General features: G+C 40.7%; 1 protein-coding gene across 1 annotated transcript in view; it reads right to left on the bottom strand.

The window, feature by feature from the left end:
- Window positions 1-208: 208 nt before the first annotated feature.
- The window catches only part of Gpc4 (glypican 4), a 110,183-nt gene continuing 97,059 nt past the window's right edge, over window positions 209-13,332 (bottom strand). The window contains exons 5-10 of the mRNA XM_028764987.1: window positions 10,075-10,240; window positions 4,193-4,323; window positions 3,952-4,098; window positions 1,800-1,936; window positions 1,013-1,188; window positions 209-921 (exon numbers count right to left, since the gene is read on the bottom strand). Of these exons, the coding sequence (XP_028620820.1) occupies window positions 716-921; window positions 1,013-1,188; window positions 1,800-1,936; window positions 3,952-4,098; window positions 4,193-4,323; window positions 10,075-10,240 (963 nt within the window). The 3' untranslated portion in view covers window positions 209-715. The remainder of the gene's footprint in view (window positions 922-1,012; window positions 1,189-1,799; window positions 1,937-3,951; window positions 4,099-4,192; window positions 4,324-10,074; window positions 10,241-13,332) is intronic.

Genomic DNA, 13,332 nt, shown 5'->3' with positions numbered 1-13,332 from the left:
GAAAGAAAGAAAGAAAGAAAGAAAGAAAGAAAGAAAGAAAGAAAGAAGGAAAGAAGGAAGGAAAGAAGGAAGGAAAGAAGGAAGGAAAGAAGGAAGGAAAGAAGGAAGGAAAGAAAGAGAACAAAAACCCAAAGTCAATTGAACAAAAACCCAAAGTCAAATCCACTCCTCTCCCAGTAAGGCAGCTAAAATAACAGGGATAAATGGAAAATTTTCAGCTTGTTTGGGCTTTTTCTTTTAATAAGATAACATGATAAATAAACCTGCTTCTGTACAGCTATTTAATATTTCAGAAATACGTACATGTTACATGCCAAGAAAGGACCCTGGTTTTCTTGTGAGAAACAAGGTGAGACCATAATTGGAAAAGAAAAACCCCACAAATAAAATGAGAGAATCCAACAAAGAAAACAAGATCACCAATGCACAACTAACTACAGTTCTGTACCTACACTGCTAGCCACGCATAACACGAATTTCAAAGGAACAGGGGTGGGGGGGGACAAACTTAAAGGCAGGAGGCCCTGCTGTCCCCTCAAACTGAATGAGAAAAACAAAGTCAACATCACTTAAACCAGTGGCCACACAGTAAAAACTGTACATTGTTGTCCATTCATTTAAAAAGCAAAGTCACTAGGATGGTAAAAAAAAAAAAAGTGAGAACTGGTGCCTTTGAACTTTCTGATGATGAACACTTTTACTCAGAGTTTGACAATTATCTCCACTCTCCCTGCACAGCGAGGAACAGGATGCAGAGGGCAGCAAGGAGGTAGGGCTTTGCCTCTGCATGGGTACCGCCGGCACTGTCAGCTTTCTCGTTGGCACTCTTCCCAGAATGGTCAGTGGTGTTGTACTCGAACTCCGAAGGGCACTGCTGATATTCACATCCGCTTCCACTTCCCTCTCCACTACTTTCATCGCCTACATTGAAAAGAAAAGAACAGGTATCGCATATATTCTCACCAAGTCAGAGAAGAACAAACCCCTAACGTGAAAAGTCACCAAGGCTTACTGATATCAAAGAAGTCCACGTCATTCCCATTGTAAGCATTCTTCATTTTACTGGTCATCACCCGAAGGGCCATGATCTGACGAAGGATCAGTATGTCTGGCTTGCTGGTGTCAACCTGGACTTCTGGGTTGTTGCCCTGGTTGGCTAATCCGTTTCCTGTCACCGCAAACAAGTACCTGAAAGGAAGAAATGGTCCTGTTGACAATGATCACTGAGTAGAAGAGCTCGAAGACTTTGCTCAAGTTTAGGATCTCCACTGTGCATGGTAGAACCGAAGTTCTTCCATTTATAATCAACTGTAATCACTCCTTATCCTGGGAATGTATACTTTCTGTGATCTGACTGTAAACTTTTTGAAAGTGATCCTTTTTTTGTGGCAACTGTTCTGTCAAAGAAAAACATCCTCTCAATGGGTGCTTATCTCATTCACAGAGTATGCCACGGTAGGACACATAGAATCATCAAGAAAGAGAATGTGATCTTTTGAAGAGTGGCACTTTATAAAGCCAGGCTCCTGAGTCAAGGGCCACAGGCACTAAATATTTTTTAATAGCCCTTAATACTGGGATATAAGCACTGCCAAGCCTAGTCCTTTGTAAGTATCTGGGTGCCTTTTTGAACACCTAAATGGGAAGGTTCATGCCTAAGATCATCAAGAAACCTTATGTCATCACTTCCTACTGTAAACTGCTTCCCTTGGGTACCAGCTGAGAGGGCCATGTTGGAAGGCCAGCCAGGCACCCTGGATGGGAGAGGATGCTACTTCCCTCGGTGGGGGGAGGCTGACCTGCTTTTGCTCTTGCCATTCCAGCAGTCGTCCTCATTTTCATTTCCTGCCGCCATCCTCTCATCATTGCAAACGGTGCTTGGGAGAGAGGACCAGAACTTCTTAGCTTGTTTCAGTTTCTCCTTGACATCAGTAACCTAAGGGAAAAAAGAAACAAGAAAAAGGTTCATTCATGTATGAATACAAAACTACTGTGTATAATCCTAGCAGGCAGGAGGCTAAGGCAAGAAGAAGGTTTCATGCTTGAGGTCCCTGGTGGCTGATCTACACTGAGTTCCAAATCAGCTGGGGACAGAAAGCCAAACCTGTTCCATTTTTGTCAGAGGTGTAGACACTGACAAGCTGCCTATGATTTTGTAAATAGCTCCTCACCCTTGCTTCTTTAATCAATCCTATTAAACTCATTGGGACACATACATGTAACATACAAGTAGAAAGGGGACCAACTTGGAAGACAACAAAAAAGGCTAGTAATACATATGATCAAAACACATTTATATACATCTTTAAATCAAAGAACGGGAGGACCTGGGTTTATTCCTAGTACCCACTTGACAGCTCACAACTGTCTATAACTTCAGTTTCAGAGGACCTGATGCCTTCTTGTGCTCTTTCACTTACCAGGTACACACATACATGCAAGCAAAACACCCATATATATGAAATGATAATAAAAACCACAAGCAGGCAAGTAATTTTGTTAAAGCCATCTCAAACAACCAAGCCCAAGCCAAATCCAAACTACTTATGGATGTACCTTTTGATCATTTCTACGTATTTGTGGATTATATGCAACCCACTGTTTCAAGTACAGGCTGAAGAAATATATATAGGTTTTACACTCAGAAATAATCTCTCAGAGGAATTAATAGCTCAAATTCAAACTCTAAAGGAGCTGCCTGGATCTGCTGTCTATCTCCTCATGTAATTGCCATCTGAAGTGCACCAAACGCTCTAACTCTGCATACACAGTCTTTCACTCCAGGGTTTTACAGTCTGAACCAAGCATCCACATCACACAGGAAAACTTTACTGGCATTCATCATCGTCCTTTCACATCAGTATCCTGTCAGGCTTCCTGCTCTATGCTCCCTCCTACTACTGTACTAGTATTTCCAGGTTGCCACAGTGTGCTGCCATATACGTAATCTTGTCCATTTGTGGTGTGTCGCTTCACTGATACCCACAAGTCACTTTTAGACTTTGGAGGGACCTAGCATTTTCTAGCAAGTTCTGGATTCCCTAAAGAAAACAAGCTGTTATTTGTTTTCCTGCCATCTGTGCATTTGGGTATTTTTACCTGATACTTGCACAAAAGTATCTAATTATCCTCCTAGAATACTATTATCTCCTTTCACCTTACACCATGTGGCTCTCTACCCTCAAACCACTTTAACTTTAAAATCCAATATACCAAAATGTATCACCGAAGTTTTTAAAATATTTAAAACACAATGAAGATGGACTGAATCAAGGTTGCTTTTCTTCTATGAGGACATTTACTTTGAAAAGGTGATTAGGAAAGAGTAGCCAATGGTAAAGATATCTTTTCTATCCTCAGGTACTTATTCATTTGTTTACTATGTAAAAGGTGGATGGTACTCATGTCTGGACATTTTGGGTATGGCACAAATAATGTGAGGATGTCTTAAATTGACATTATTGGTTTTATTGGCCAAAAAATAAATCCATGCATGACCGTAACATGTTAATGTTATCATATATGAAATCAATTCAGGATTTCATGTTGTTTAGTCCTAGACTATTTTGGCACCTATTGAACAGCTTAGACTGAAGGCCCTCTCCCTTTGTTGAGGTCTTTTGAGACCAAGGCCCTGACTTATTGCTCTGAGATTCCCCTTGGGAATTAGGTCCAAGCTGTTCAATAAGTATATAATAGATGCTCAGTAAACACACAGTGACATTAAAGGGAAGTCGGGAGATGAAACATGTTACAACCCATTTCCTTGACAATCTAGGAACTTTGAGACAGAAAACGAGGTACATTTACTGCCACCCACATGTAACTACATTAAAAAGCCAGAATGTAAAAGACTTACACTTGTATGCTTTCCAACAAAAAGTTCATTTTTAAACAAATGTTTGCAGTTCCTTGCCATTAAACACACCCATCCCTGTTAAAAGTGCTCACCAGTCGGTCCAAACTAGTGCCAGCTGCTGTGGTTGGGCGTTGCTCTGGATGATAAGGTCTGAATCGAGCACTGAAGGCACTTTCAGAGATGGAGCGAGAAATTCGTCCAGCTGGGAGAGGCTTCGGAGGTCCACAGCCTTGGAAAACCTACATTGGAAGTGAGTGAGTTTCTATTAGGGACTTTACAGGACAAGACAGAGAGCATCTGTAGCTGTCCTGCCCAGCATCCTGCCTTCAATACCTTCTGAGACACTTGAACACTATTATCCTGCATGTTCATGATAGCATCAGAAATCTTCACATCAATGGGATCCATAACAGACTCAATGTTGAAAGGACCTTCCAGCCTCTCTGCCACCATCAGCATGGCATCTAATAAGGTTTGAAAAAAAAAAAAACACAGAGAGTATATCATTAGTTCAGATTTGAGTATCAGTCTTGACTATTTTGTAGCCGTTTCTTTCTAGAGGGAGAAAGAAAACAGACTTTTTTCAATATATTCATATTTTCTAGTAATTCCTATGAGTTCAAATTGCATCTATACATTATCTATCAGTAGTATGTTAAAGTGTGAAGGGGTCAGATGAATTTTCTGTTTTGTGGCAATTCAATCAGGAATCGTCTATCATTAGGACTGGTCAGTCCTTTGAGTGTCAGCCAGCATCCTGCTGCCAACCCTGGGATCTTTTCCTTTCAGGTTCATTTACGAGACTTGAAAACATAAATCAGTTACAATCCTGGCACACCAATTCTTTTCTTTCATTTCGTTTAGTGAGACATTTCAGATCCCTGAGTGCACAGTTGGATAATAGAAATTAAAGTGTTCTGGGGATTCTAATGACTTCAAATAATGAAACTTTGAGGCATGCCATTTGGAGGTGAAGATAAGTTCATTTGCCAATGTGAGGGCCTCAACTGATTTAGTAGTAACACACACACACACACACACGCCTTTGTGTAGTCCAGTGAAACCATGAGACAACATACACTGCACAAACATTGTCTATCTCTGGTGTGTCACTTTTAGACTTTTAGACTTGGGAGGAACCTAGCATTTTATATCAAGTACTGGATCCCTTAAAGAAAATAAGCTGTTATTTGTTGTGCTGCCATCTGTGCATTTGGGGATTATGAGTTGGCATTTTTTAACCTGATACTTGCACAAAAGTGGAAGAACTCTTGGAAATGAAATCCCTCCCCACCCCCAAGGAGAAAAAGGATGCATAATTATTAAACAGGAAACTAAAAACAATTATCATTTTCTAAAGATTTATTTATTTATTTTATGTACACTGTCACTGTCTTCAGACACACCAGAAGAGGACATCAGATCCTATTACAGATGGTTGTGAGCCACCATGTGGTTGCTGGGAATTGAACTCAGGACCTCTGGAAGAGCAGTCACTGTTCTTTAACCACTGAGACATCTCTCCAGCCCCCCTTTTATTATTAATTTCTGTGTGTGTTTGTGTGTGTGTGTGTGTTTCATCTGTCAGTCTGTCTGTGGATATATGCAAATGAAGAGTGGGTGCCTAGGAGCCACAGCTGTCTGATCCCCTGGAGCTAGTGATTGTGAGGTACATGATATAGGTGGTGGGAACCAACAGGACCTGTGGAAGAGCAATTAAGCGCTCTTGAAAGTTGAGCTCAACCTAAATGGGGTTTTCTCTTTTATACTCCAGTGCTACTGAATGACAAGCAAAGGAGTTAGATCTCCATTGTCTATTCCTAGGTACTTCAATGTCAAGAACCAGAAAGGAGTGTTCTTTCCCAGAAGGCTAAGCATCCCTCTCAGTAGCTACCCCAGCTGAGCCACTTACCTAAATTTTCTAGTGGGGGGAAAAAGGCTTTAAATATCAAAATGTAAATGACATCAAAGTTGGTCATCGACCTTTTATCTTCAACCTACAACAAATGCTACACAACATTTTCAAATGTGAGGTCATTTCTCTAAACTACAATTCTGTAGTCACCAACAATGAACAGATTTCTGTGAAGCGCAATATTTTAAAGTAACAGCAAATGAAGTTTCAGATGGCATTGTGGTAAGCACCAATAAAGTGATGCCTCTAACCTTTAAGGAAAGGCTGACAGCATGAATATGCCATTGTACTAGAGGAGAGAGAAAAAAATGCTTTTGATGTGCTAGTGAAAAGGCGACTTTTGCAAACAAGTGGAGCACAACGTAAAAGTGTTCATCACTGTCAAAGTGTCAGAAACGCCACATACAGAAAGCATATTCCTTCGCAAGCCAAGAAATATTGCTGGCTCCAAATAAAAATATTATGAATAGATAATAAATATCTAAAATCAGAGGCTTAAATGAGGGGGTGCATTTTGTACCTGCTTATTCCCCCAGTCGTGAGGAAAGGCCAGAATGATCACTGATGTGCTTGTGAAAGACTTAAACAGAAGCATAAACCCCAATTCTTCTGGCTGTTTAGTGTCTTTGTGAACTCAGAGCTGCTGGCCATACACAAGGACCTGGGAATGGAGAGGGAAACCAGGCCTTTGTTGGGACTGGTACCATGGCGTTGTGTGTTGCCCAGCTCAAGAATGCTAGTGAGGATACATTCTGCTGGTGGCTCACAGCCCGAAGCCAAAGCTGCCTCTAACCCCGCAGGAAGTTATATGCCTGGACATCCATTGACCAATAGCTACCACCAATCCTCCAGCCCCTAAAAATTACCGAGAACAATCTAAAGATGGCTGGTCTTGTGTTTTATTTTTTTTTTTCTGGCTGACAGAGGAAACACTTTTCATATGCATGTGTTATCATACTTGCTACTGCCTCCTGCCAGGAACTAGCTAGTGTCCTTGTCAGCAATTCCAATACAGAATTCCCATTGGCAGCAAACAACATATGACATTAATAGGGTTGGCTCTGAGTCAAATGAGTGTTAGCAGAGGCACAATATGTGACAGACAAGTTGAACCTAAGAATAATTTATGGTTCTCTGAAAACAAATTTCTTTTGGTGGTAGTCAAAGGGCCAGCATTTGGTTTGCTTTGCAAATTGAAGGTTTTGCAACCGTCTGCTATAAAGATGAGTTTTCAAAGGTGTTTCCTGTATTTGGACCCATTCTGTTGAAGACTGGCAAGACTTAGCACTTAGAACTTGTGGTGATAGGCAGACGTAGTTATGGGTACAGGGAGAGCCCAACAGCAAGGGTCATTTGGAAAAATATCCCTGCTTGGTTTCAGAAAGAATCAAGTCTGGTACAACCACAAGACCAGCTCAAGGGACTGCTCTAAACTCCCCAGTTCACCCAGAAGAGCATCCCTTTCTTGGGAATCAGCAGCAGTGGGAGGGGACAAATGAGGGTAATTGGGATGAGTATGATCAAATACATTATATGTATGTATGAAAATGTCATATGAAACCTATTATTATGTATAATTAACGTATGCTCATAAAAAAACAATGTTGAAAAAGAAGTATCCCCTTCTCACTAGGGAAAGTGATCCCTTTTTCATTTCGTCTCAAATAAATAATGAGCGACCCACATCTTTAGCCTCCCAACCTAACTGGAAGAACGCAATGCAATTTCCCAACTTAACTTCAAGATAATGATTTAAAAATAAATAAATAAATAAATAAATAAATAAATAAATAAATAAAATCCTTGACTATGCAGTAACTGTGCAGTCAAACAGCAAAGAAAAATTCCAGAGAGGGAGGTAGAGAGAGAGACAGAGAGAGAGACAGAGAGATAGAGGAGGGGAGGGAGGAAGTGGGGGAGAGAGAAATATGAATATTTACAGCAGAGGCATGTAGTTGGGACTGAATTGTACAACCATGGAGGAGATTAATTAAATCCTTGTGAAAAATACATGAAAAAGAACAGGAGATTAACATGTCTATTATGTCTGGCCTTTTATATCAGCTTATTAGAAATAAAGAATAGTGTGTCTATTAAAATATTTACATACAATTGCATACTACATCACTCCAAAAAGTATCATTTAAAATAGCTGCAGAAAATCAATTCTAAAATCTCATCCATTTCCACTTGGGTTTAATTTTGTTTCTTCACAGATAGCACTTACAATTTAAAAAAATTCACTCCAAGAACAGCAGCAACAACTTAAGGCTGAAAACATTACTTGTCAGCCAGAGAATGTTTCTGATATGCTGCAGAGATATGTTTCTGATATGTAACATCTTAGAATAGTTGTAGAGAAATTTGTAGTTTAATACAAGGATCTGATAGGGCCTTAGTAGAAGTCACTGCTAGGCAGGATGACTTAACAGAGCACATGGTGGCAAATGCCCTGGACTGTCCTCAGGGTAAGAAAGGAACCAAAGCTTAATCACTGTCACCATGGTTTTTGTACTGCATGCCAAAGATGCCCTTGTCCCAAAGAAAAGCCTACTCTGTGCAAAAGTTAAATAAAAGCCCCACCATCTTTAAGAATTAAGTTGAACCAGCTGTGGTACAGTACACCTGTAATTCCAGCCATCTGGAGGCAGAGGCTAGGGGATGGTGAGTTGGAGGCCACCCTGGGCTACATGGCAAGAAACAAAGCAAAACCAAACCAACAATGAAATTTAGGAAGGAAAAGTAAGTGAATTACAAATGCTATGGAAGGGTCTAGTTCAGGGTGATCTTAGATGGGAAAGCACCATAGTTTTTATTCCCCTGGTTTCATTCTGTATGTAAAAGCTTTTTTCCCCATGGTTTCCAGCTTTGAGCTATTTAGGCCACGATTGTGCTTAAGTGCTTAATATTTACATCTTTCCCCCCAGTGTCTATGTTTAAAAATCTGTGGGAGCCAATTTATTGATGCACTTTCAAACAGACTTAATATGGCAAGTCACTCTCACTCAGTCTAAAAAGGATTTTCTTACAATTTTCTCTACTCCAAAAAAAAAAAGAAAGAAAAGAAAAATTAAGCCCCCCACACAACAAACAAAATGTAACAAAATAAAGCAAATCCAAGGCAGCAAATTACATGCATGCTCCCATGATGTCAATGATTTAGCAAAAACTCGGTTTCTATAAAGACATTTCAGTCTGCAATTCTGTAAATGTGATTAGGGAGTAAGAGAATGAATTGGTGCACTTTAAGCATGTGAGTGATGTTCCATCAGTGCTGGGCTTTGTAAATTTCAATGTTGGCCTTGAAGGTTTCAGGACTAATGTACACACTGGGCACTAAATTAGATGACTGTGTTTTCCCGGAAATCGTAATTGCCCTTTTCAGAACCTAGCTAGCTTGCTTAGAATATGGTCTGGGTCCTAGTAATGTTTTCCTAAGTGGCAGAAACACTAAACAGTCCTACTTTCCAAATAATCAGAGAAAGACTCTGCCCACTCACATAAGAGGAGTCTACCATGGCTAAGTCCCCTACAAAAACATATCCAGTAATTTTCCACATCAGAGTTCTAATCCAATGGTCAAATGGGTATCTGGCCAGTCTGCCAAAGATTCGGTAGCAATGCAAAAAAAAAAAAAAAAACGGGGGGGGGAGGGGGGGGGGGGGGAGGAGGAGAGGAGGAGAGGGGGAGAGAGAGGAGAGGTGAGAGAGGAGGGAGGGGAGGGGGCTTATATCAACCTTACATATCAAATACAAAGAACTCCTTCAGGTTCACCAAGAATGCTACTGTCACCCTAATCTTTTTGACACAGGATCTCTCTCACTGTCCTGGAGCACTGTGCTCAGGCTGAGCTGACTGTCTTTATCTCCCACGTCCTGGGATTACAAGTACACCACCACGCTTAGCTTTTTTTCTGATTCTAGAGATCAAACATAGACTCTTGTTGGAGCAAACCAAGCGCTTTGCCCACTAAGCCACCTGCCCAGCCCAAGAGAGAATCTTCAAAGCTACTACTTTCATGACTGTGTGAGGACTAAACCTGAGTGTTTCACGGAAAATACCAAAAAGGTACCCCCTGCAACATTAAAAGTCAGTGTATCTAACTGTCTTCTGAAAGAGGACACTGACTTGAAGTACTGATTTTACTAACCTCAAAGTACTGAGTGAAGCAGAGCCAGGACTCTGGCGAACATCTAACACTAAAATGAATTGAAAATTTCATAGCTGGCAATGACAACAATCCTTGTGGCCAGAAGTGGAGACATCTCTAGTAAAACAAACACATCAATCACTTGCTTACCTATGAAATTGTTCCACTCAAAATCAAGGTCTCCTTGGTTGGCCAAACAGCCTCTCATGATGTTTGAGCAATAGTTGTAACAGGGTTTCACAGTCACCAGGCCCCGGCAGTGAGAGCAGTAGATCATCTTCAGCAGTGCCTGGGTGCACTGAGCTGTGGGGTTCACCTAATGTGTGACAGAAAATAAAAGAAAGTCATGGTTGAATTAAAATAGACACAACTCACACTGGAGCATCAACCATGAACTTAAGGATGAATTGATGCTATTCCCAATTAGGAAGCTTGCCTTCACTGGAAATCAATTAAGAGTGAGATCAGACAAGTGGAAGAAGACAGGTGCTAGAAAGCTATTGTTAACGTTGGGGTATCACATGAGGTTGGTTTTTCTTCATTCGTTTGCTATTTCTAGTGTTAGTTTCAGTGTCACTGAAACACTGGTACAACTTCTCAAATACTGATTCTAAGGCTGCCCTTTACACCCAAACTCCCAACTAGGTTTGCCAAGGACATCTTGTATGTACTTTGTTCTGTGCCCAGACGGTGGAGTTAAGTTTAAACTTCACAGGGTTTGTGGACAGTCAAGCATGGAGTGCTCCTGTAACGTATGAGGCTACTGTTCAATTTTGAAGAAGCTATTGAATGTAAGTGAAGAAGTAATTGGAAATCACATCCCAGGGACATCAATGGAATGAACAAACAGCAGGACTTTTCAGAATAAGGTGGAGGAAATCTAGGATAGTAACGCTGCATGTGTGTGTGTGTACGCGCGCGCGCGTGGGGGGAGGAGGGAGGGAAAGAGGGAGGGGAGGGAGGGAAAGAGGGAGGGGGGAAGAGAGAGAGAGAGAGAGAGAGAGAGAGAGAGAGAGAGAGAGAGAGAGAGAAATTTAGAAGGGCTTGGACACTGAACAGAAACCGAGAGATCCCACAGATGAGTGTCTGCTAAGGAGTCAAACAACAAAATAAAAAAACAGTTAGACTAGGATAGCCATCCTCTGCAGAGAAATGGCATTTACTGTCATCTTCCTAGTTCTGTAGGATAAAATTAATTGGAGTCATGAAAGATTCAATCCCATCCTGTCACTCATTTCTATCAATAGGTAGAAATGATCACAGCTAAGAATCAAGTGTCAGCAGCTAACTGCAAGTTCCTGACTTACTCTCTCTGCTCTCTTCTCTTTTGGAGACTTTATCAGGGGATTAGTGCCCTCTTCACTATCATCATAAACTAGTTCTTCAGACATAGACTTTTAGAAGTAGACACTATTACAGGCAGCAAATACATCCCAGAGATGTTATCACTGTGGTGCTGGGTGGCTGGCAATGCATGTCACCTGCTTTGGTATGCTACTTTGGATATCATTTATCAACAATGGCCTTAGAAACAGGAACAGGAGATTAGTATTGTCAGTCTCCTATCTGATACACACACACACACACACACACACACACACACACCCTTCTCTGGCTTATTCTCAAAAAGAACTCTAACGTAAAAGAGGGAAAGCATACAACAAGATGGTAATTGTATACACTAAAGTCAACATTCTCTACAAAGAGTTAGTATTTTTCCACAGTTTTAACCAGTCCCAAATGTTTTCCTAAACACTAAATTAGTCCCTTTAACTGTGTATTAATGTACAGAAAATTCTAGCTAACCAATACCCTTGAGGATTGGCCCCTCTGTATAACTAGATTTTCTGGATAGCTAAAAGTTCATTCCTTTGAAGTCACACATTGTTAGGACTTTGATGCTCATTCACCTCTCATTTTCCAGATGAACAAATTGGCCTCAAGGAGGAAGGGTGGCCAAGTCACAGGATCTCAGGAGTCTGCACCAGAAGGGGCCTCGACTATCACCAGTAATGTTGCTCTCACATTGTAGAGATAAGCAAACTGAAGCCAAAGAGATGAAACAACCTGCTGACAGCCACCCTCCCACATTTGATTCCAGTATCACACCTTATCAAACATTGTGTCACAAAGATTCACCAAATGGGTCACATTTTCCGGTCATCCTAAATAGCAGATAGGAACCTCTATTCTTAGGCGATGCTTATTTTCCTCCTTTATTTTTAGTCCCAGTCCACATTAGAGAGACTCCTAAATGGCTGGATCTTAGAGATGTAAAGGTTATGTAAATGACTTATAAAAAAAAACCACAACACAGCTGGATGTGTTAGAGCATGCTTCTAATCCCAGACATGGGAGATGGAGGCAAAAATAAAGCAAGAGTCAGTCTGGACTAAAGTGATACCCCGCTTAAAAGATGAGGAGCAGGGAAGAGAAACAGGAGAATTGTGGAACAGTACTTGGCATGTTGAATATTACTATTAAGGGTCAACAATATCTTGGTGAATTAAATGGAGAAAACTAAAGTGTCAACAAGTAGATGTGGAACATTTCACATGTGCCTGGGATTATTATAGATATCAAGATAAGTGAGAATTTCTGTATTAGAATATGAAACCTGTTCTATAGAACATAAATAAATCCCAAGGTAGAACATACCCTTTTAGGAAGTAAACAAAGATGTTCAAGTTGAGATCATTAAATTCAAGAAGAATTTTCCAAGGCACTTGTTCTATTCTTTATTTTTCATGGAGTTGGGGAGATAACTCTAGGAAGCAACACACTGCATCCCAAGTTGAATCGCAAGTCAAATTATAAGTACAGTAGACTCTGTGATGCCCACCCCTAAATGAGTCTGATGGGGTCTTCAGTTTAAAGTCAGAGACCAAATGAAATGATATGATGCAGTGACACTTAGTTAAAGGAAGATTATGAAGCTGGGTTTGGCACCATTTTCCAGCTCAAGTTCTGCATGTGATTTGTTACTTAACTACTAAAAATGATCACAAGGCACTTGGCTATAAGATGCTATGGGAACACTAAATAATACCACAGCTGTAAATAGAGATAGAGAAGTTATAAGAAACCTGGGATGAAGGAACATGTTAAGCACTAAAGCTAGAGAGAAAAAAAATGTTCTTTATTTTCACAGACATAAATCAGACCACCATGTGTGGTTCACACAAAGGGAATTCAGGACCTGGGAAGCAAGCCTCATGTGGAAGATGTTTTTTTTTTTTTCTTTCCAACAGCCGGGGATCTAAAGTTCTAAAGGGGGAATTCCCCCACAGGACCTCCCCCTTATAGAAGACATTTAAATAAGCTAACATTTCAGGCCCTGCGCCCTAACTTTATCAACCTGCCCAAGCCTGGATGGTACATGTAAAAAGGACAGCTCTTCAATCTAAC

Source organism: Grammomys surdaster, unplaced genomic scaffold (assembly GCF_004785775.1).
Source record: "Grammomys surdaster isolate TR1022 unplaced genomic scaffold, NIH_TR_1.0 147, whole genome shotgun sequence".
Taxonomy (NCBI): Eukaryota; Metazoa; Chordata; class Mammalia; order Rodentia; family Muridae; genus Grammomys; species Grammomys surdaster.
The sequence above is the reverse complement of the archived record's forward strand: the minus strand, read 5'-3'. Positions and strand labels throughout refer to the sequence as shown.